Source organism: Kogia breviceps, chromosome 4 (genome assembly GCF_026419965.1).
Source record: "Kogia breviceps isolate mKogBre1 chromosome 4, mKogBre1 haplotype 1, whole genome shotgun sequence".
NCBI classification, from domain to species: Eukaryota; Metazoa; Chordata; class Mammalia; order Artiodactyla; family Physeteridae; genus Kogia; species Kogia breviceps.
The window spans coordinates 31621752-31646964 of NC_081313.1; the positions used below are offsets into that span (position 1 = coordinate 31621752).

Sequence of the window (25213 nt, forward strand, 5' to 3'; positions counted from 1 at the left end):
CCTCATTAACATTGGACATGATCAATCTTGCAAATTTTTCTAGCATGATGGATTTAAAATACATAGAGAGCACATTTTCTTGTTTTTAATGAGTATCTCTATTTTGTCTGTTCCTATCCTGTCAATATTCTTTGGCCTACATGGATATTAAAAATGATCTGTATTTTGGGAGCTTCCCTGGTGGCGCAGTGGTTGAGAGTCCGCCTGCCGATGCAGGGGACGCGGTTTCGTGCCCTGGTCCGGGAAGATCCCGCATGCCGCGGAGCAGCTGGGCCTGTGAGCCATGGCTGCTGAGCCTGCGCGTCCGGAGCCTGTGCTCCACAACGGGAGAGGCCACAGCAGTGAGAGGCCCGCGTAACGCAAAAAAAAAAAAATAAATTAAAAAAATAAAAATGATATGTATTTTTTAATCCACAAAGTCTCCCTGTACAAAGGAAACATGATTTCCATCTAGCTCTGGCCTACTGGAATATGCTGCCACCTTAGCCTAGTCCTCATTCTCTTCCAAACACATTGTCCTTCTTACAAGGACAGTGTTTGCTGTGTGCAACTGCTCTCCTCTCCTCGTTTTGTGACTGAGCCTGTGGATATGTTAATACTGTCTGCTGTAGATGAAAACCTCTTGGAAGGCCACACCTGGTTTGCTTACTTGCTCTGTTAAGCAAAATGTATGCTACTCAATAAGTGTTGCAATTGGCAAAGATAGGTTTCAGACTTGGCTTCTTCCCAAAGGAATAAATTGAATACATGATTCTGACCACAATTAATGTGTAAAACAGGGAATTTGGCTAGCATCTATGCCAAAGGAAAAATAAGCACTGAAGCAGGGAGCTGCCCTCTGTTGATTTAAACAAACAAACTTATTAGCCTAACTTCATAGTCTGTAGCAACTTATAAAGTAATTTTATGTGTCAACTCTAGTTTCAGATGATCTAAGGATTTCTTTTTCACTTAAAAAAAAGTTTTTCAGATTATACATATTTCTTTTCAAAAAAATGTGACCACTGAAGAAAATTAACAATTTCTGGAAGCCACATGTTCCAGATGCAAGGCTATAACATGGAAGAAGCCTCCATCCTAGACTCACCACTTAGAAGAGAAAAGATAATCCAATTGGCATAGGACTATGACCTGAGTGAAAAACAAACCTCAGTGTGTTGCTGCACAGAGCCCAGGGATGCCTTAAATAAATAAGTGAATGGAAGACCTGCAAGTTGTTTCCAACTTTCCATTATTGTAAGGAAATAGCAACAATTTGGTTATTGTCAATTATGTTGCTAAAATAAGTAAGAAGTATAGTATTGGGTTTTTTTTCCTGTTTTGAATAAGCAGATAGTGATTATTTTCTTCTTTATATTTTCCCATAATTTTATAGTTTTCTACAGAGAACTGTTCTTTAAAAAAAAATAAGAATATTTGGAAAGAGATAAGCAGCATTATCTGGAGGATGACTCCTGAAGTTGAGGTTGTTTGGCCATGGACTTCCTGGAACAGGGCTTCCTCTTTCCCATGGGAGGGTCTGTGCCCCAACCCAGCCCCCTGGGGGTTAGGGGCTCTAGTTCCCCCAGTTCTATGAAGTCAATGTCTAAAACAGCTGCCAGGAGCCCACATTCTCAGACAAGTGCTACACAACCTGCATTGTAACTCAGACTACATGGAACCTAGGTCTGTCTGTTCACACTGGATGAAGCCCACTGGTTGACATGCTGGACTCATGCATACAACACTTCAGATCAATGTCTCATTTTTTTGTTGTTATTCGTCATGATCTTTAAAATTTTAATGTTTTACTAAGTAATATATTTATATGGATAAAAATTCAAAAGATACCAAAGAGTAGAGTTAAAACTCTCCCCTCTAGGGAATTCCCTGGTGGTTCAGTGGTTAAGAATCTGCCTGCCAACGCAGGGGACACTGGTTCGAGACCTGGTCCGGGAAGATCCCACATGCCGCAGAGAAACTAAGCCCATGTGCCACAACTACTGAGCCCACGTGCCACAACTACTGAGCCCGCAAGCCTAGAGCCCATGCTCCGCAACAAGAGAAGCCACTGCAATGAGGAGTCCCCACACTGCTACGAAGAGTAGCCCTGGCTCACCACAACTAGAGAAAGCCCACATGCAGCAATGAAGACTCAGCACAGCCAAAAATAAAATAAAAAACAAACCAAAACAAAAAACTCTCCCCTCCATCCCTCAGTTGTCTTCCCCAGAGGCAATTAATTTTGTTTCTTTCATATCCATAAAGAGGTTATAATTGATTATAACTTGAGCATAGCAACCAAAGTAAGTAACAAATGGGGTTCCTTGTATTCTTTGATTTTTAAAGGTATTTCTTTAAAAGATAAAAACACGTGATAAAAAAACTAATCTGTAATACAAAGCTAAAATGAAAAGTACAATCCTCCCTTACATATTACCCCCCATTTTTAGCCCTTCTCCCCAAGAACATCCACAGTCACCAATGTCTTGTAATCCTCCTCAAAACAGGCTCATGCATACATGCCATAAACATCACCAAATTAAACAGATACATGGACGTACCAAATACACATTTCTGACTTTTATTTTTTTCATTTAATTATATATCTTGGATGTATTTCCATAGCAGCACATAAAGCACATAACCTTCCTTCTTTCTTTTGAAAGGATGAATCATAGAGTTTTCAGTCTTCTATTGGATGATTTTAGTTTGTTACTAGCTTTTGCTATTACAAACAATACTTTTCCTACCATCTCCCCATTCCACCCACAATGTTTTTCTATTGAGAGTCTGTATGTTTGTTTGTGTGTGTGTGTGTGTGTGTGTGTTATAATTTTGCAACTGTGAATGTTTGTAAGCCTAAATTTCCAGGTAAGTGAATATTCTTTATTATTTTTTCTTTCTAAAAAGAAGGGGAATTTTCAAAAGAAATTGTCTATTGTCATTCTTTTCCAAAACATTTATACCTTCATCTTTAGGCATCATTTTCCAAAAATTTCTAGGAAAACAAGTTTTTATGATTATTTTTGCTACAGAATCTATTAACATTAATTTAATAACATTTCTCTCCTTCTTGAGTTTTTCATCTTATTTTAGTTTAGCTTGATTATTTTGTGTTGAATTTGAATGAACATTTCTTCCTGGCCTGTTTCCCACAAATGCCCTTGGAATGTGGAAATTACCTGAGCATTATTCCATGGTGACTATGCATCATCTGATAATATTTGATAATGGACAAAATAGTTGCTGTTGTGTTAGAATTAAATGAAAGAGGCTACATTTAACAAGCTGACAAGATTGAATATAGAAGTGTATAGAAGTGAGTGCCATTAGGAAGTTTTCATTTCAGTCTAGGTAAAATTAATTTAAACACAAATGGAATCACTAGATAAAGATATAGCTTACTGTAACTCCCTCAAATAAATTTCATTTTTGGCCTTTGAACAAAGTTCACAGGAAATTCAAGGACAAGTTTGACCCATCCTTTTTTTGTTCCTAAAATTCTTTCCTTAGTAGTATAATGTTATTAATACTCATAAATTTTTATCCTAAAGTGATATTTAAGATAATAGATTAACCTTACATGATTCCAGTAGGCTTTCATCAATTTCCAGATTGAAGTCTAAGGCAAATATATTTCAATCTTTTGAAAAAACTGGATTGTTTCAGAAGAATATTTTATTGGAGAGAAAACTAACCTAGCAAATGGGAAAAAAAAAAAAAGAGTTCCTACCATTTTCTCCCAATAACCTCATCACTTAGCACTTCAAAATATAACTGTAGGGAGTGCTCTTCCAGTCAGAGCTGAGTGGCTCCTATTAAACTGCCCCTCATACATATGACAATATAAAACACTGGGAAAAAAAATAAGAAGCACTTAAAAGCAGTGGAGAATTGACAAAAACAGGAAGATCCTGGAAGGGAGCTAACACTTTGAAGCAGGGAAAGAGTAGGGAGGGAGTTTCCCACATTTTATGGCCCTTAGCCTGAGACCACACAAGTCTGTGCTGCATGGGGGTAACGAGAGCTCTGTTAGAAAGTCTACAACATTTCTGGCTTGAAGAACCAGAGGTCAGAGTTTGAGGCAACCACATCCTTTGGAAAATGAGGTGGGAAATGGCAGAAAAGAGATAGCTAGAGAGGAAGAAGCTTATATTCTGTGTTTAAACTTACATCACGGATAATCTCTGAATCATGATTGTGCAAGGCAGAAAAGGAGAAAGAGAAGAACAAAAAGCAGAGGGAACAAAACAGAAAACGTATAGTAAAGTGGTAGGTTAAACCCAACCATATCAATAATTACCTTAAATGTAAGTGTGCTAAACATTCCCTATCAAATTAAAATGCAGAGAATGTACTTTTTAAAAAAAGTCCCAACTACATGCTGTCTATAAGAGATGCTGTTTAAATATAAACACGACTATAGACTTATTTTAGGTCAAGCTTAGCAAATCGTTTTCAAAAGTTCTCAAAGTTCTCACCTAACTCTCCCCCAGAGTGCTTCCTTCCTAACTGTATTAATGTTCTATCTTGTAGCATTAATTACTGCACTCATTTTTATTAATCCCCATAACCATAGGTCAAGAGAATAAAAGCAGCTATCCAAGCAAACACATATTCAACATTATCTCTAAAGCCCATGGAGCAAAAAAAGATAAAGATCCAAAAAAGTTCTCCCCACTGTCTGGTTTCTGATGATTCTGGATTCTGGAATAATGTGTGAACATAATTACAATATCCAGGAGAGGGTAGAATATGTAGAATCAATCAATTCATCACCCAATCTTCCAGTAATCTTTAGTTCAAGCAGGAAACTCCTTTAGAACTATTAAGGATGATGTTATCCTTCACTTAAATTCATTTAACAGACATTGAAGGAAAGCAATTCATACTCAAGTACTTATAGGGCATCCTCTGAAATTATAAAATATGAAAGCTCCACGTGGCCCCCTAACACTCAACATCTTGCTTTGTCATTGCCGGCTCCCTTTTTTTACTTGCCTTTGGGTTTTTATATACATATATATTTGGAAATAATAGTTGTCTCTTAACTAACCAAACTTTATGATATACTTTAGATTAGAAACTTTTCAAAAGGCCTGTTTAGTTTTTCACAATACAAGAATACATTTATAAAATAACATTTTAATTTCCATTAAGTTTTCTTAGAAATAATGCCAATATCACCAATACAATCATAACCACAGCAGCATGCTTTAAGAACTAAAAGTGAATCTTCACTATGTCAAATGTGATAACATGCCCCCCAAAATAGAGAATTCTTATCCATGAGGGTAATTGTAAATCATCATCTAGTACTTACTTGATGAAGCCACTTTCTTCAGAAAACTCCCGATTCCCTCAAGTTCTATCAGTTTGGTTTCCAAATACCACCAAACATGCAATTACAGATATTTGTAGCAGTTGAACAAATAGAATAATAATTATATTTCACAATTTACATAGCTGATTTTACATACCTATATCTATATCCATAGCCATACCTATATAATGTTACTAACATTTATAGAACTATATTTCCCCTGAGAAATTTCATAGGGTAGGGCTACATTCCATTCATGCCTCCCCTGTCATAGTTACATATATGAGACTTTCTGGTGGAAGATGGCAGATGAGGGAGGATGGATGAAGGGTCATTCCCAGGTTTTTTGATTTGGTACCTGAATTAAAGTTTTGGCCATTCACTTAATACAAGAGAATCAAAGGGGGAAACGTGAAGCGTTTGAACCTGGACATATTGATTTTGAAGTACAAATAAGTTGGTCTAGAGTTCAGATGAAATAACTGCAATGGAGAGGAAGATTCAAGGGTCATCAGAGCACAAGTGATCATGAAAATCAGGACCATGGACGTGATCATTTGGGAGACTGTGCGGATTCAGAGGAGAGTGCCGTGGATGGAGCCCTGGGACACGCCAACATCTAGGGGACACATGGAGAACAAGAAGGGGACAGGGAAATGATAAAGGAAATTTTCACATATTGAGGTATGAGGAAGTCACTCTGGCTAATGCATGAGTTAACTTGAATTTTATGCTAACTAAAACAGCCTGTTTGTGGCATATCAAAATACATTGTACGTCTGCTTTAATTATGAAAGAAATGGGAGCACTGACCAGAAGTAAAGAATGTCCATGTTAAAAATAAAGATTAAATGCCTTCCTTCCTGGGATGCCAATGCTGGTACTCCTTCAATGACAAGACTCCCTCCCCAGATGCCAAGGCCATACTAACTCCCTGTGTACGTGCTGATATGGGCTTTTTGAAACCTTGAAGGAATGTATCCCAGACTTGTTTAATGTTCTTTGTTCTGACAACATATGAAACTGTGTTTAAAACCATGCTTCTCTGTACCTTTCTTCTGGCCTCTGTTGGTGGCCAGCAATCCTTGGCATTCCTCGTATTGATGCAGAATAACTCCAATCTCTGCCTCAGTAGTCACACGGCATTCCTCCTGGGTATCTGTGTCCAGATTTCCTTCTTCCTATAAGGATAGCAGTCATTGGATTAATCCAGTCTGACCTCATCTTAACTTGATTAAATCTGCAAAAACAGTATTTCCAAATAGGGTCATATTCTGAAGTTCTGGGTGGACATGAATTTTTAGAGAACACTATTCAACCTAGTACACCATCCTAAGGGTATGATCACAGATTTACAGTTGCTATAGTAACTAGTCTCTAGAAAGAAGAATATATTCAAGAAATTAGAATAGTGCACAAAATAAATGAATTTTATGTGGGCACCTGTTTGAGGATGTCATTGAGAGGACGTGACCTCCGGTTGACCCTTCAACCCCAGGCAATTAGAGCTTCTTTATCCCCTCCCCTGTCCTTGGAATGTATGTTCTGCCCACTGTTCCTGTATCAGGAGCCATTTTCAAGGATGTAGCCTTGAGAGAGTAATGTGTTGTTGAGATCATGTGGTCTGTACACAGGACTGAACCCCATTAAGGCTTCTATGTAAACTTTTAAGATTCTGGCAGGCAGGAGAGGAGATGTATTTATCTTGCTGGCGCCTGAGATAAGCCTTCTATGTAAATTCCCTGCCTTTTAACACTGCCACCTACCAATCTGAATGGGTCTACCTCTCCTTGACCTTTGTGTAAGGGGGCAAATTTAGAATTTCATTAGGGGAATTCTCTGAGGTCAGGAACCAACAACACCGATTTTTTGTAACTCAGTTTCTTTCAATTGTTATAGTAGCCCAAAGTAAGTGAAGACTCACTTTGCAGAAATTCATCACACTCAATATTTTTTATGTCATCTCATCTGCTCTAATAAGAAACACCCCTCTGAACTGTTTCTGTAAAGAAGAAATTAACATTTTTTTTCACTCAGTGAAACAGAGAATCCGAGACACCCTTTTTGGAGTGTCTCCCACCCCCACCCCACTCGGGGTGCTTCATTTTTGTCCTGCTTTGTCTCTTTCCTGGGTTGCTTCCTAACCCTTTGGGACCTGGTCTGACAGAGCTTCCGTAGCCATGCGGATGGCTAAACTAATGGACCCTAAAAAAACTCTTGGACTCCATTAGTGTAGGCATCTGTGTGGCTACGGAACCTCTGTCAGACCAGGTCCCCAAATGTAAAAAGATAGCTAGTGGGAAGCAGCCACATACATAGCACAGGGGTATCAGCTCCGTGCTTTGTGACCACCTAGAGGGGTGCGATGCGGGAGGTGGGGGGGAGGAGACGCAAGAGGGAGGAGATATGGGGATAGATGTATATGTATAGCTGATCGACTTTGTTATAAAGCAGAAGCTAACACACCACTGTAAAACAATTACACTCCAATAAAGACGTTTAAAAAAAAAAAACAGACTCTTGGAGTAATGAGAGGTGTGGCAAAGGACCATTCATTTATTTAGACAAAAGTACCTTTAACTTCATTATCATCAAACATTTACTATATGGAGCATAGTAACGCTGTCTTTGTGGCACCATTAGATATTATGTGTATTTAGGCCTAAAAAGAATTCTTTCCCTGGGATGGCATTAGGAGAGCAAAAAATGACATAAAGGAGCAAAAAGGACAAACATAAAAGTAACATTTGGGCTGATGCTGACATTATTTTGAGCCATCCAGTCAATTCCATAAGTGATTCTAAGATATGATTCATGGGCGACCCTTCTTGATTACTCTTGGTTCCCCCAGTCCCTGCCATCTGTGGTACTTTGCAGTACCTGAATCCCACCAGGCTTAGCTGACCAGAACAAGGCCCCATGGACAAGCCTCCGGAGCTGCGGGGCATCCCTGCCCGACACCTGAGCCCCCCACTCTCCTCTCTGGGTCCAAGGCTACCACCATAGCAACCGTATTCAGTTGGTTTCCATACCAGCTCCAAAGTCGATAAGCCTTTACAGAGTCCATCATATAACTACGAGGAGAGGGCAAATATGCATGTCAAAGGCCCTGTATCTGAAATACGTATTTCAAAGTCTGGATGGCATTATTAAGAGGAAAAGTAAGCCATGCTGCAGCACACGCAGCTCTTTGTGAAACTAAGGTTTCAGGACAGTTGCTGCCGGCGAGACTGTGACAGGGCGTTTCTAGAGAGGAACGCGAAGTAGGATCCTAGAGCTCTACTTTTTATTTGTATTGCTCTGAACGCCAAGCGGAAACACAGTTAAGAAGTTTGCCTGGAGCGCTTGTCTTTTACCCAAAGACTTTCTGCCCGGGAGCCCAGGGGTTCTGCCTCTAGGTTGGGATAACAAGTGTCCCCGCGGGATCCCACCGGCTTAGCTCTGCGCCCGCGGGGTGGCCGGCAGGCAGGGTACGCAGCGCGGCACGGGGACGTGATGCCCGGCCTGCCGAGTTTTCGGTTTCCACTTTTCCTTGCCAGGCCTCTACCACTTCCTTTCCCGCCGGTCCCCACCCGGCCTCCGCGTCCGGGGGCCCGCACCTCTGCAGGGTCCCGTCCGCTCCCCCCGGGGACCCAAAGGAGGCGAATTCCTGTGGGTCCCAGGAGTGCCAAGAGTGCGCAGCGAGACGGGAAATTGCACAAGTCCTCGGCCCTCTGCCCTCCCCCGCGGCTTTCCCGTAATTCCCGCCCCTGGGCGCGCGCCCCGCAGCTGATTCATAGCGCGGGCACGGGGCCGGCCCTGCACGTCCACACTTGGCTGCAGCCAAGCCGACGACTCAGCCCGGCTCGCGGTGCTTTCCGCCCGCGGGGTGAGTACCCACCCGACCGCCCGTCCCGCGCCCCTCCGCGCGCCCCGCCTCCCTCCGTGGCTCTACCGACGGACGGACCCGGGTGGCGTCGGGAAGAATCCGACCCCTTTGCCGGCCCTTCCCGGCTGGACGCTGCCCGGAGCTCAGCCGTCTTCTCCCCTGCTTGGCGCCGCCGAGGCCCCGCGTTTGCTTTGATTCGGGCTTCGCTCTGCTCCGAGACGGTGCTTTGAGGGGTCCTCACCCGTGGCGCGCCGGCCTGGTGCGTAACACCGGAATACTAATTCTTCCCAGAGCGCACGCTGCTGGGGACACCACGACGGTTCCTACCCGGCTTTTACGTTCGCCATCCCACCGCCTCTTTCGCAGGTAGTTGGGAGTTAAAATTCCCATTTGACCCACTTTTGCCTCTCTCCCAGCACTCCAGAGTGAACTGCTGTCTCCAGCCTCGCCTCACGCTCCCTTGACTCCCACCTGACAGTCATTCCTCTTGCAGTCAGCGATCTCCCTCCACCCGGTCTCTACTTACACCTGGAAGCGGGAGGCGCTCACGCGCAGGTGGAGCGGGAAATCCCGGGGAGGTGTCTGGGGTAGACGCCAAGCTAATGGAAGGAGCGCCGAGGTGTCTGGCTGGGCGCTGGGAACCTTGCATTTGTAACTAACCCACCCCTCAACCTTTTATAGACAAACCTTTCCTAGGCAAAAAGCACGGAGGGGTTCAATAACTTGTCCAAGACCGTAGAGCTGGCCGCGGTGGCACTGACGTCGCGAAGCGCGGGGTTTTTTGCCCCTGACACCCAGAGCCCTTTCTTGACAGTCCTTGGCCCGCTCACGCATCCATCCGTCCTGCCGGCCTGTCCTATGGTGGGAAGCACAGTGCGCCGTGCCACTGAGCAGGGACGCCTGGTAACTGACAAGCCTGAAGGCTGAACAAGCTTCTTCTCCAATCAAGAGGGGTCGATGTAGGCAGAGGATATGATAGAACTGAATGTAGTGTATTTCATTTGAGCTAGAAGGAAAGAAGCTCTGGGTCTTTTTCAAAAGTCTAAACTGACTTTGGGACTTGGGTCAGGTTAACTTTATGGCCTCAGCCTCTGTCTCCTCCTCTGCAAAATAATAATGGTTCACACTTAACTATGGGACCAGGCACTATTCTAAGTACTGTACATATGCTAGACGATTTAAGCTTCACCAGTGAGGTAGGTAGCAGTTTTCTCATTCTGATTTTATCAGTGAGAAAACTGAGACCCAGAGAGGTTAAGTAACTTGTCTGTGGTCACACAGCTAGCAGGTGACAGAGTCAGGATTTGGCTTTGGAATCTGCTTATAACCACTGTGTTGTGCCTCAAACTCTAGGACCCTTTATGGAGTGTCTCCCACCCCCACCCCACTTGTGGTGCTTCATTTTTGTCCTGCTTTGTCTCTCTCCTGGGTCGCTTTAAAATGCCCTCAGAGACGCTTGAAGCTGAAAGGCTCCAAAGGGTCATAGTGGCCAGGGGTTCCCAAACTTAGCTGTGTCTTAGAATCATTCTTGAAGCTTTTCAAAGCGCTGGACTCCAGCTTCACCTGCCTACTCAGAATCTTCAGGGCGTGCTAAGTTTGGCATCTCCCAGATAGCGTTCAGTATTGTTAGAATGCCTCCAGTGGCAGGGAGCTCACCAGCTAACGTGATTGTTGGACAGAGCTAATGCTCAGCTGTAACTTGCCCCCTTGAGGTACCTGTTCTGTCTCCTGTTGACTCAGCAAATGTGTCTAAACCTTCTGTATCAAAGGCCACCTTGAGAGGAAAGGGCTGGTCTTAGGTGTCCAACGGGGACTGGAGCCACACTGGGGAGAACACTTACACACTGAGTCTTTTCCTTCTACCCCGTTCTTTAACCTGAAAGAGCAGGAACATCTACAGGGGTGCAGAGAGGTGTTCCAGAGTCTCTGTTGTTTCTTGTAACCCTTTGTCCTGAAAAAGGAACCAAATCGGGAAAACTATCAGGGTGTTGAAAGAGGAATCGGTGGTACTGTGATTTGACAAGAGGAAGGCGTGTGTTTTCCTTGTGGGAGGATTTTTGGCTTGAGTGGAAGGAAAACTGAGTGTCATCTTGCTCACTTACAGGAACACTGAGCCCTGGCTCTCTTTTCCCTGGGGGAGGAAGTCCTCCTCGATTGAAAAAAATATATGAAAGGGGTAAATATAAGACAAATAAGATTTTGTGAGAAATACCCCTCCCTCCAAGCAGGCTTCCTTGCTCTGTAAAGCACAAGTTTCTTCTCCAGCAGCTGTGTCCTTGCTTTTACAAGGTTGTCTGTTTTATTTTTGTGTTTTAAAAGTAATGCAAATAATAAGTGAATATATATAAGAACTATATGAAATGAAATGCAGAACCTTGGTCACTCCTGCTCCCACTCAGAAAAGGGTAAGTTCAGGTTGGTACCTACTATTCCAAGATTTCTTCTTTTCTATACAATTGCATAATATGTATATATACACTATGTTTTTTTAAAGATATTTTTCTTTTTTTTTTAATTGTACAATTATCTTTTTATTTATTTATTTCATTTTACTTTATTTTTGGCTTTGTTGGGTCTTCGTTTCTTCACACGGGCTTTCTCTAGTTGTGGCGAGCAGGGGCTACTCTTTGTTGTGGTGCACGGGCTTCTCGTTACGGTGGCTTCTCTTGTTGCGGAGCACAGGCTGTAGGCGCACGGGCTTCAGTAGTTGTGGTGGGCGGGCTCAGTAGTTGTGGCTCCCGGGCTCTAGAGCTCAGGCTCAGTAGTTGTGGTGCACAGGCTTAGCTAGTCCGTGGCATGTGGGATCTTCCCGGACCAGGGCTCGAACCCGTGTCCCCTGCATTGGCAGGCAGATTCTCAACCACTGTGCCAACAGGGAAGGCCTACACTATGTTTTAATATATGTAAATGAGATCTTACTATCATTGTGCAGCTTACTTTTTCACCCCCAAGTCTTAGAGATCTAACATCTCTGTATGTACCTCTTTTGCTAATGGCAACGTGTTATTCTAAAGTAATAATGCTTATTCTTATTATTTTAATTAGAGACATTTATTCTTCCTTTCCCTTATTGATGGACATTTGAGTTGTTTAAAATTATTCAGCATTAGCAACAGTGCTTCAGGGAAGATTGTGCATTCATCTTTGTGCTTAAGCCTGAGTATAATATCCCAGGAGAGGGATTTGTGAGTCAAAGGGTTTATCCATTTTTCAACTTGATAGATAAAACCCTTCAAATTGCACCACTGACCCACACCAGGTACTAATTTAAACTCAGCCCATGAGACTCTATTTCCCTCATCCTTCCTAAAACCAGGTGTTATCTCTTTTTTTTTTAAATTTAAATTTTCAAATCTGGTAAATGAGTGAAACCCAATAAGGCATTTTAATTTGTATTTTGCTGATTATTGCTGCAATTTAATATTTCTAAACACAATATTTATGGATCATGTGTGTCTCCTGTCAATTACCTGTGCGTATCCTTTGCTCACTTTTCTACTGAGTTGCTTTCTCTTATTTCTGTTTACTGAAGAAGCTCTACAGGTACTCATTTTCTTAATCTTTTGTGTGTTGTAGATGATGCAAATATTTCTTCTAGTGTAATGCTCATTTTCCAAATTTTTATTATGATAAAATAAATAATATAAAATTTACCATTTTAATCATTTTAAGTATACAGGTCTGTGTCATTAAGTACATCATACTGTTGTGCAACCATCCCCACCGTCCACCTCCAGAACTCTTCATCTTGCAAAACTGAAACTGTACCCATTAGAAAAATAATTCCCCATTCCCCCTCTCCCCAACCCCTGACAGCCATCATTCTACTTTCTGTCTCTATGCATTCAAATACTCCAGGTACCTCATATAAATGGAAGAATCATATAGTCTTTGCCTTTTTGTAACTGGCTTATTTCACTTAGCAAAATGTCCTCAAGGCTCATCCATGCTGTAGCATGTATCAGAATTTCCTTCCTTTTTAAGGCTGAATAATATTCCATTGTTTATGTATACCACATTCTGCTTATCCATTCATAATGCTTTTATTTATTTTAAAATAAATTTATGTATTTATTTTTTATTTTTGGCTGCGTTGGGTCTTCGTTGCAGTATGCGGGCTTCTCACTGCAGTGGCTTCTCTTGTTGCGGAACATGGGCTCTAGGCGTGCAGGCTTCAGTAGTTGTGATGCACGGGCTCAGTAGTTGTGGCACGTGGGCTCAGTAGTTGTGGCTCATGGGCTGTAGAGCGCAGGCTCAGTAGTTGTGGCACACAGGCTTAGTTGCTCTGCGGCATGTGGGATCCTCCTAGACCAGTGATTGAACCCGTGTCCCCTGCATTGGCAGGTGGATTCTCTCAACCACTGTGCCATCAGGGAAGCCCAATGCTTTTATTTTTAACTATCTTTTGCTGCACAGAAGTTTTAAATGTTTGTGTAATCAACTCTGCAATCTCATGCTTTCTGTGCTTTGTCTAGCTTAGAAAGGTCATTTTCACCTAAAAGTTATTTTTAAGATTTTTTTTTCTAATACTTTTATTATTTTGGTTTTACATTTAGCTCTTCAATATTTCAGATTTTTGTATAAGATGAAAGGTAAAATGTAACTTAACTTTTTTCTTAAGTTTTAAGCAGTTGATCCAATACCGTTTATATAATCATACAACTTTTTCTAACTCATTTGAAATTCTATTTTTACAGTAAAATAAATTCCTCTTTATATAAGGCCCTGTTTCAGGATTCTACCCTATTTCACTGATCTATTTTTGTCTCTTCTTCTGCCAGTATCACCTGTGTTAAATGCTACAGCTTGATGGTATATTTTTATATCTAGGAGTATATGTTTGTAGTTTTTTCCCTCAGAACGTTTTTTGAAAGTGATTCTCATACATTTTCATTTTGTATAAACTTTACAAATAACTTGTCAAGTTTAATAAAATCCTATTGGAATTTTTCTTAAGATTTTCTTGGCTTTCTAATTATCAGTTATTTTTTTATGCCTTAATGTCAATTGTCGTATACCCTTCACACATGCAGGAAGCAGTGTGATGTGACTGGCGAGTGACTCACATGGCTCAAGGTGTGAATTGACTGTGTCAACCTGGACAAGTTACTTTTAGCCTTTCTTAGCCTTAATTTCCCTATCTTTGTATGGGGATAATAATTGAATCTCTTTTCAGGGGGCTGTTATAAGTATTCTATTAATAAATGCATGTAAATCACTTAGCAAAGCACCTAGCTGAGGGTTAGCACCCAATACGTTCTAGCTGGGATCATTTTCACATTTCCCTTCCTATCTTTCTGTGGGCACTGCAGTGTGCCTTGTCAGAGCAAGAATTGGTAAATCTTCTCCTTCATATATCCATAGTGTCCTAGGAGACAAAAATATGTAATAAATATTGAACATAGTAGTGCTTCTCAAACTTCAGTGTGTATCTGCATCACCTGGGGATCTTGTTTAAATGCAGATTTTTATCCCCCACTTTGCATATATAGTCTCTCACTGATATTTAAAATTATGCTGCTAGTGACAGTATGTCCTTTGGGGATAAATGTGATTGACATGACTTGTAAATTGCTTTCTTTTAATATTATATGCTAAAGAACTAAATTATATTTAGACTGTTTCCTTTCTTCCTTCCTCCCTCCCTTCCTTTTTTCTTTTTCTTTTGTTTTCCTTATGAAAAGAGAGTTAGTGAAAATGCTAAATATAACAACAAATTCTATTCTTAGATCTGAAATCACTGAGACAATTAACTATGTGGATTATTTAAAACTGTTGATTTATGATGAAGACAGCCACATAAAATATATCCAGTCTGAGTATGAAATGTAAGTCAGCTGATAGAAAAGCCAGAATTACAAGTGTCTTAGCAAAGAGAAAAACATAAGACATAAGGAACACTTGGAAAAACGTAAGATTAAATGTAAGATTAAAAAGAACTCTTAGAAAACATGGACTGAGGTTCTGCTGTGTGAGAACAGTGTGTGACAGATCTTGAGAAGAGGTAAATCAACAAGAGCTACGCTCTCATGTGAGTATATTTCTCACACATCACATTATCTCTTAGTCAATTCTCTCTACTCCCAGTCTTCCTAACAGGGGACTTTGAGCAAGTTAATCTCAATCTAGTGTGCCCATCTGTCTAAAGAGGATGGCAGTATATTTTTCTATCTGGGACATTGGTTACTTTCTGTTTGAAAATGCATTAGTAAAGTGCCTGCATTTTCTCAGGACCTGAGAGATCACATTTTTTTGTAGGGAAATACATGACACCCTCATAGACTGATCCAATACCTAAAAAATATCAACCTTTTTTCAGATCTGTTTGACAGCTATGGGCTGGATTTGAATCACAAAACACTTTTGACTAGTTTACCCCTGTTGGGATATATGTGTGGAAATAATGGAATTGCCAGTACTTGCACAAGACTGAACCCAATATTTGTAAAGCACACACACACACACACACACACACACACACACATGCACACACGTTTTAAAGAATGCTTTCTGTTGCAGAATTACATAACTTGAGAGGGATCTATCATTGCTCTCATCCTACTCGCTTCCCTTCCCCCACACAAGCTCTAAATTTATAAGTCTTAGTAATTGGGTGTGTCTTTTGGGGCCAGTTTGGATCCTTCAAGTAGGAGACAGCAAGGCAGAAATAGATGTGCAGGAGATCTTTTGGGAAAGCATTGTGAAGGATAAAGGGAAAAGGGAGCAGGAATAGGCAGAGAGTACCTCCAAACCCACTGCAGGTCTGAGTCCTGCGAAAGGGGATAGGGAAGAAGGAAGATTGGAAAGGAAGAGCTTCCAGCTACAGTGCAGCTCTGAGAAAGTTCCAGCCAGGGATGGGGAGGCTTTGATCAAAGGTTGTCTATTAGAGGAGCCCCATGTCGGGTGAAGACTTGGTCTGATATTTGATGGGAGCAGCCAGGGGGCACTGTGGGCTTGGGTGTGAATGTGCAGTGGATCCAAAGGTGTGGCAATGGAGGCTGTCAGGAAGCTATGCAGTAGGTTCCTTCGAAGGGAGCTCTGAGTGGCATAGCTGTACGGTTGCCACACTTCTCTTCTAGAGGTGGTTTTCGGCACACACTCTTCTGAAACTTGCTTTTTCTTTCAATATTTTTTGGACATTCTTCCTTGTCAACACATGATTCTAGTTCATCCTTTTTAACAGCTTGATAATATTCTTTTGTAGAAATGCACCTTAATTAAATTTTCTACTTTCTTTGGATGGATATTTAGATTGTTTAATTTCTTCCTCAATAAAAACAATGTTACAATGAACAGAGGACAAAATTCCAGAAATAGTATTTCTGCATCAAAGGTAATGCATACTAAAATTTTAACAGATATTGCCAAATTGACCTTGTTAAAGTTGTGCTTTTTGACCATCAGTGAGTAGCAATGCCTACTTTTTCAAAGTCTTACCAGTGCTAGGTATTAAGACCTTTTTAAGCTTTGCCAATTGGACACCACACAGACACACACAGAGATATACACGACTACTTCTCTAATTTGCATGTATTTAATTTTTAGTGATAGTGTCCAGTTTTTCTTTTTTCTCTTTTTGGTTATTAATATTTCTTTCTTTTCTGTGAATTACATAATCATGTCATTTGCCAGTTTTTCTATGGAGTTTCTTGTCTTTTCTTATTGATTTCTAAGAGCTCTTTATATATTAGGGATAGTAACCTTGTGACATAAGTATTGAAACTATTGTTCCCAGTTTGGTTTTGGACCTATTATATCACCAAAAATTTTCAGTATTCATTTGATTGGTATAGCAGTCTTTACCTTTTTTTGCTTCTGGTTTTGTATCATGCTTGGACAGATTATACAAATATTCTCCTATGTTTTATTCTAGTAATTTTTTTCTTCCATTTTTACTGAGATATAATTGACATATAACACTCTATAAGTTTAGGGTGTACACATAATGATTTAACTTACATACATCATGAAGTGATGATTACAATAAGTTTAGTGAACATCCATCATCTCATGTAAATACATAATTAAAGAAATAGAGAAAATACCTTCCTTGTGATGAAAACTCTTAGGATTTACTCTCTTAATAACTCTCATATGTAACGTACATCACCGTTAATTATCTTTATCATGCTGCACATTACATCCCTCATATTTATTTGTCTCATAACTGGAAGTTTGTACCTTTTGCCTGCCTTCCTCCAATTCCCCCTCCCCCTGCTCCCTGCCTCTGGTAGCTGGAAATCTGATCTCTTTTTCTAATAGTTTGTTTTTGAAGTGTAATCGACCTACAACATTATGTTCGTTCCTAATACACAACATCGTGATTCAGTATTTCTATACATTTCCAATGATCGCCATAAGTCTAGTCATCTGTCACCATACAAAGATATTACATAATTATTGACTATATTCCCCACACTGTACATTTCATACCTGTGACTCATTTATTTTGTAACTGAAAGTTTATATACCTTAATCTCCCTCCACTATTTCTCTCCTTCCCCAAACCCTGCCCCTCTGGCAACCACCTATTTGTCCTCTCTATCTACAACTTTGTTTCTGTTTGGTTATATTTGTTCATTTATTATAGTTTTTAGATTCCACATTATAAGTGAAATTACATGGTATTTGTCTTTCTCTCTCTGACTTATTTCATTTATCATAATAATCTTTAGGTCCATTCATGTTGTTGCAAATGCCAAGATTGAATTCCTTTTTATGGCTAAGTAATATTCCATTGTGTACATATGCCACATCTTCTTTATCCATTTATCTTTTGCACATGGGTTGCTTCCATATCTTGACTATTGTAAATAATGCTGCAATGAACATAGCGGTGCATACATCTTTTAAAATTAGTGTTTTCATTTGTTTCAGATAGAAACCCAGAAGTGGAATTACTGGATCATATGGAGTTCTATTTTTAATTTTTTGAGGAACCTCCAAACTGTTTTCCATAGTGGCTGCACCAATTTACATTCCCATCAACAATGCAAGAGGGTTCCCTTTTCTTCACATCCTTGTCAGCATTTGCTATTTGTTGTATTTTGATGGTAGCCATTCTGACAGGTGTGAGGTGATAACTCATTATGGTTTTGATTTGCATTTCCCTGATGATTAGTGATGTTGAGCATCTTTTCGTGTGCCTATTGGCCATCTGTATGTCTTCTTTGGAAAAATGTCTATTCAGGCCCTCTGACCATTTTTTAATTGGGTTGTTTGTTTTTTTGATGTTGAGTTTTATGAGTTCTCTGTTTATTCTAGTAAAGCTAATGGTCTTGCATTTACATCTTTGTTCATCTAAATTTTATTTTATTGAAGGAAATGAAGCAGTAGCAATAATGATCAAATTAACATTAATTGGATTTACTGTGTGTATGTTCTCATAATCTCATTTGATCCTCATGGCAATCCTATGAGGTAGGTTATTTATTCTCATTTTACAGAAAAGAAAATTAAAGCCTAGATGGTTTAAGTAACTTGTCTATAGTCATATAGTTATTAAGTGCCAGAGGGGGGATTAGACCCTAAGTAGTCTTATGTCAGAGTACCTGTACCTAACTGTTATAGCTTCCTTTTCCCATACATGTCTGAGTTAGTTCCAGTACCATTTGGGTGAATAATGTATCTTTTCTCAAATGAAGTATCACCTTTAGCATTTACTAAATGCCTAAATATTCTTTGGGTCCAGAATATTCCTTGGATCCAGGTTTTCCAGTTCTTTCTTTGACTTCACATACAACTTAGAGACTCAACTTTACTCCTATCTGGAATCACAGATTCCAAGAATCGTTAACTAAACATTGCTTAAAAAAAGAAGATGAGCTGTGAGTCAGTTCAGTCTCATAAATCAGGATTGACCTTACAAAACTAGTAGAAACACTTAAGTGGGTAGGTTTAGAGGGCGGGGAAGAAGTGCTTGAACACTGTGCGTGCCTCCGAGTGATAGATACTTAAGGAGGAAGGGGTGGTGGAACTGGGGTGAAACCTTGTGAGTAATCATCCCTATGTTGTAACGGTGGAGGCCCTTTCAAAGGGACTCCAGAAGACAAAAGGCAGGGCTCTTAAAAAAAAAAAGAACAGAACCTGGAAAATGTGGGCATCCTCCATGAAGTGGCATGCAACTCTTTGTACTGCCACATAGAACTCTTTCACAAGGTACACACACGGAGCGCGTGTCCTACTTGAACAGTTGCTTCTTTAAAATAGTATTTGCATATGACATCATTGGGGCACCCAGCCAATTTTGAAGAGTTTGGCAACACACGCACGTTCTTGGGAAGCAAGTGATGGATTAAGCTGCTTCCCATGGGGATTATTTGCGTCGGGGAAACTTCTCAGGAATAAATATTTCTGTAATGACAGAACAAGGAGTGCTAGTGAAGAGGGGCAGATTTTTCAAAAGCTGTGTTTTCATTACACGTGTAGTAGATATTGGAAAATCCCTCAAGTGTAGTATTACACATGAGGGATATTCAAAGGCATCTTCTTGTTGCAAAGAGACAAGATTTGAATGAGAAGTTCTCCAAAAGGACTGAGTAATTTTTCTTTTCTTTCCTCCCTTTTTCCTCCGGAGAAGGAATGTCAATGAAAGACTGAATTCGGCAACATTTGGCCACAGAAAATGTAGAAGGGCCTGAAAAAGAATCTATTTTAATTAAAATAAACTTGAAAGCAAGGAAGAGAGAATGCAAGAAAATTGGTCCAAGGTTTTGTTCATTTACTGGCTATTGACTGGGTAGCAACTATGTTCTGGTTCACTGTGATACACTTGCGGGATAAGATGTAGACGTGTCCTCAGGCAGCTCATAGTCTACGTAGGAGTAATGGAGATCTGAAAAATAAAAATAAAGAACAAAAAACAACAACAACAACAAAACAAACAAACAAACAAAATAAAGAACAGATTTTGTCTGGATTTGTTAATCCCATAATTCTAATAACAGATACAAACTACTATACATAAAATAGATAAGCAACAAGGAATTACTGTGTAGAGCAGGGAACTATATTCAGCAGCTTGTAATAACCTATAATGGAAAATAATCTCTCTCTATACACACCCACACACACACATAAACTTACTGTATGCCTGAAACTAACACAATATTGTAAATCAACTGTACTCCTTCTTTTCTTTTTTTCTTTTTGGCCGCACTGTGCACCTTGTGGGAATCTTAGTTTGCCGACCAGGGATTGAACCTGGGCCCCGGCAGTGAGAGTGCTGAGTCCTAACCACTGGACAGTCAGGGAATTCCCTCAACTATACCTCAATTTTAAAACACTGGGGAAATGTTTTTTCAAAAGAGAGAGAACAGATTTGGGAAAGGACAGAGTCATGCGGACAAGGCAAGAAAGTATTTTTCCTTTCGGAATTCTGCCACTTCGTACTTCCCAGACTTCCTTTTCTTACTGGAAAGTGGACGTGGCAATGCTCCTTGCTCGCGGTCGTGGAGAGAGAAAGCCTGTTGAATGAATGGGAGAGCTGGGTAGCCTCTCTCGGGTCAGAAGCAGAGCTTCAGAGGAAAAACCAGACCCTGCTTGGTGCACCCTGAGCTTCTGTAGGGGTACGTGCCAAGCAGCCGAAGGACTCACCAGCCCTCATCCTTGAGGTGATGTGGGAAAGCCTGGCCTAATCTTGGATTTTCATTTTGATCTGCATAAGGGGGCGTAGTGTAGGGTGTAGAGGACCCCAGAGCTATGTGCTCGGACCTCTTTCTCTTTTCTGTCTGTACGCCCTCTTGGAGATCTTCCAGTCCTATGGCTTTAAATACTATTTGTATGCACCAAGCATGCCTGGATATATACCCCCAGCCACGACCCCTCCCATGGCCCCTCCACAGGATGTATCCATCTAACTACCTGACATCTCCACTTGGATATCAAGTGAGCATTTCAAATTGAGATGTCACAAGTTGGGTCCTTGATACAGCCCACTAAATCCTATTGCTTCTCCATTAATGGTGATTCCATTTTCCCAGGGACTCAGGCCAAAATTCTTGGAGCCATCCACGATGTCTCACTTTGTCACCACCCCGCACACCCTGCCAGCTCTATCTTTAAAATCTCTCCCGTTTCATCACCGTTCCCATGGCCACTGCCGCCCCCCGCCGCCAGGTTTAAGCCAACGTCAGTCTCCCCTGGACTGTGGCTGTGACCTCCACCTGCACTCCCACCTGACACTTTTGCCCCCTTCAGTGTCTTCATTATGGGGTCCTTCCTGTACAATATAAGGTAGACCATGTTACTCCTTTGTTTAAAACTATCCAGTGGCTCGCATCTCACTCAGAGGGAAGCCGAAGTCTCTAAAGCGTTTTCCCTGTCTGCTCTGCCTCCCCACATGCCCTGTGATTTCTCGTGTCACTCACCCGGCTCCATGTTGCTCCTTGACTATATGCTCAGCGCTCTGCCACCTCAGGATCTCTGCACAGGTCACCCCTTCACCTCCAGGCTTTTCACTCTGTTACTGAGGGTCTCACAGGGAGATAGCTGATGCACTCAGAGTCCGGTAACTCGAGGAGGATTGACGTAAGAAGCGTGGAGGGGAACCACGTGGGCTGTGCAGCAGTCACCTGGAGCTTGGAAGAAGCTGGCCCAGATCCCTTGGTGTCTGTGTTTTTCCAGCAGCGTCAGGCTCTGTGCCTACAGGAAATCTGTTCGTAGGGCATTTCCCAAAGTGGGTTCCACAGGGGTCTCTGGGAGGTTCTCCCATCTGCTGACTCTTGTTCTGCAGGTTTTGATGAACTTTTTTGATTTTAGGATTTCAGACAAGGCTAGGACTCATCCTTGTGTAAAAGGTCCCGAGGTGGTCTGGAGCCTGACGTATCGGGATGGTGGCTGCCCGGTCACAGCACTGGAAATAAGCACTTTGCTCTGTGCAGGCAGTGACCACTAGGTCACGGCTACCACCTGTCCAGCGTGTGTAAAACCATGCCCATCAGAACTGATGAAAGGAAAACCAGGAAATCTAAGTGGCTGCTGGAATTAAGGTCCTCAGCTTCACAACCTGCCATGTGTGAGATGGTGGGGAAGGGTAGGGCTTCAGACAGGACTGTCCTGGTGATTCTCAGACCTTAGAAGTACATCCCTTGTAAATACTCTTTATCTTTCAATTCTGGTATATGACAACGTGTATTCTTTAGTTTCTGGTTACCCTTAATGGGTAGGTGGCCTCTAACTTCTAGTTTTAAGTTTCTCTGCCCCATGACTTGTTTAATTTTTGTGATATGTAAAATATTTGATTTACTAAAACTCCGCCTTTTTACAAACATCTTAAATAGCACTTTCATGCAGAGGACACGAGGCAGCCTGCATCTCACCCCCGGAATCACCTGCTTTTTTTTTTTTTTTTTTTTTTACTTGGGGTACAGTTGTTTTACAGTGCTGTGTTAGTTTCTACTATACAGCGAAGTGAATCCGCCATATGTACACATATATCCCCTCTTTTTTGGATTTCCTGGAATCACCTGCTTTTGAATTGAGGGGGTGAGCTCCCCTCGTGGTGGCTCCTGTGTTCCTTGGGCGACGTAAATGCCAGGAGGATGGGACCCTGTGCCGTCGACTAGGATTGGATGGATGTTTAAATGAACAGTGAGTGTCAGACACTTCACTGTGCCATTCTCCTTTGCCTTCCCTTTGGTTCTCAGCAGAAGATCTTTTCTCTTGAGTCAGTTCTCCCCTGGCTTTGATATGCAGTTGTAATAGGAACCTATCTGAAGTTGCCAGTGGAGACTTTAGTGCGGTATGGATGACCTGTTGCCAGAAATTGAAGTAGCAGAGAGCAGTGCTTAAAGGATCAGGAAGTAAAGCTGCCATTTGCAGACTTGAGCTCCTGTGTAAGCAGGTCTGACCACCCCAAAGTAATTGAATGATTTGGTTTACCCTCTTCCGGTCTTCACTGTCGTCTCCATTTCTTGTAAAATGCCATTTAAAGGAAATAAATGGAGGGTGTGGGCAGTGAAAATGAATGATCTGGTTCATGGAATTTCGAGCTTTTGATGAAGCCCAGGGGGACTAGATGGAGGCTAAAGATGACTCTGAATTTTTCTTTGTTCTCTCCATGATAAGTCAGAGTTTGAAGGAGAAAAGTGAAATTCAGTACTTCCCCTGACTGGACGTTTATTAGGAAAGGAAGAACACGTTAGCCTTCTTGAGGCCATCCGGGCTTAGTGTTTGAGCCCTCGGATTGTCCAGTGTTCTGAGGACCTGCTGAGTCAGTGAAGCTCTTTGACCTGTAGTTCACAACCCTATTCTAAGACAAGGAAAACCGGAAATTATCTTGAACAATGAAACTCTGCCTGTGTCCGTCGGTGGCAAGGGCTCGTTTCTCTCAGCTGACATTTTAAGGAGGGAGACAGGGGAGAGTGGAGATGACTCCCTCATGAGGAATTCATTCAAATGTAGCTCTTCTGAGACTGTGACCGATTTTTTAATATTTAACTTTTGTTTCTCTGCTTTATCTTTCTTCCCCAACCTTTGCTTGGTTTGAAGAGATTGGTGGATCGTTGACTATTGCCACACAGACTCGGGCACATCTGGGAACAGCTGCTCTGGGCTGGGGCGCGCCCGGCTGTTGGCTGACCAAGGCTGGCCCCTGCTGGAGCAGCTCAGGGGCTCAGCTCTGTCTCATGTTGCTTATCCTCCTCCTGGGTCCAATAGAATAGCCCAGAAACGCTCTTTTCGTGCCAAAGGTGGAAACACAAAAGAACAAGCAGAAATACAAAAAGTCTCTTGAGGCCTAGGCTCCAAGCTGGAATATCATCACTTCTGCCTCATTTATGGGCCAAAGCAAGTCAGATGGAGCAGGGAAGTTGCCTCATTGTGGGGCGAGGGGGGACTCCAAATTCACAGGGACGGGGGTATGGATATAAGGAGGAGAGAAGAACAGGAGCCTTAATGCCATCATCTTCCACAGTTGGTTCAAAGAAACTTGCTCACAGGTAAAATTCAATAAAATTTCCCTTCTTTGCAATTTATGTTTTTCAGAAAACCAGAACCTATGGCTCTCTTTGCAGTTTTTCAGACAACATTCCTCTTGGCATTGCTGTCCTTGAGAACTTACGAAAGTGAAGGTAAGAAGTGGAAAGAACAGTAAAAAAAAAAAAAAAAAAAAAAAAAAAAAAATCACCTAGGGGGAAAAAAAACAAGGTGACAAGTACTTTGGAGAAAAATCAACAGGTCATTTTTCTTTGAAAATTACTTGGAATTGGTAAGTAGCAGTGATTACCTTAGTCTTGAGCTGTCCTGATCTTGATGGCTCATTTTAGTAAGCTATACCTTAACCTTGATTTCCTGGTCAATGGTAACTTGTCAGTGAATCTAATCCCAGAGAACGTCATGATCAATATATGGTCCATGGCCATTGCCAGAGGAGTTCCTTCTAAACTTGCTGGGTAGAGATGGGTTATGTGACCAGTATTGGCTTCAAGGTTAGAGCAAGTTGGGATGTCCCACAACTGCATTCGTTGAGAGGCTGTTACCTGCAAGATAATATGCTAAGTGCTGAAATGCTGTTTATGGGTAAAGAAAGAGTATTTGTCTCTTAGCTACTCCCACAGTGAAGGTATTTGGCCATAAATCAACTTTGTAAATAAAGTCAGTAAGAATTCAACACCATTAAAATGTTTATGGATATTTTATCACTTTGAGCCAGTTTGAAGACAGACTCAAACTTGAGAGAGTTTCTATGGGTTTATAAAGTTTGTGTTGCTTTTACCTGTATTTTATAAAGCCTTACCTTTTCCTCTCTCTGCATTTATCCTTTGCTGTATACTCCCTTTGTAACAGAGGGTACAGGCATATGCTTAGTAATTACTCACACAATTCCTGTCCATGGATTCATGAAAATGATGTTTGCAAGAAATATCCATAGAAGTTTTCCATTTCCCTTGAAACTCTGTGATAAGCTATTTGGAAATAAAAGGAAGATTTTGTTCTGATAAGAGCTCAGTTCTCCATCTGATATTCTTTAGGTCTGGGTTTAGTTTCTTTTTCTGTTTGGGGCACATGAGAGGGTGCTACTTTTATGGGTTCTTAAAAAT

At 41.3% G+C, this 25213-nt stretch overlaps 1 protein-coding gene and 1 long non-coding RNA gene across 19 annotated transcripts in view; one reads left to right on the forward strand and one right to left on the reverse strand.

The window, feature by feature from the left end:
* The first annotated feature begins 9031 nt into the window (after nt 1-9031).
* The window catches only part of OSMR (oncostatin M receptor), a 56340-nt gene continuing 40158 nt past the window's right edge, over nt 9032-25213 (forward strand). For 2 of the 18 annotated variants that reach the window (XR_010840106.1, XM_067030910.1), the window contains exons 1-2: nt 9072-9173; nt 24159-24244. Coding sequence is in view for 6 of the 18 variants with exons in the window: in XM_067030910.1 (XP_066887011.1) it covers nt 24172-24244 (73 nt within the window). In the remaining 12 variants the exon portion in view is untranslated. Of the gene's footprint in view, nt 9540-9589; nt 9729-11269; nt 11579-24158; nt 24245-25213 lie in introns of those variants that run through there. The other 16 variants (XM_067030904.1, XM_067030909.1, XM_067030901.1 and 13 more) reach the window with 13 other exon arrangements.
* Nucleotides 19872-21624, reverse strand: LOC136793985 (uncharacterized). The gene is made up of 2 exons (XR_010840108.1): nt 21542-21624; nt 19872-20007 (listed from the first exon to the last, which is right to left on the reverse strand). It is a non-coding gene; the product is annotated as an uncharacterized lncRNA (long non-coding RNA).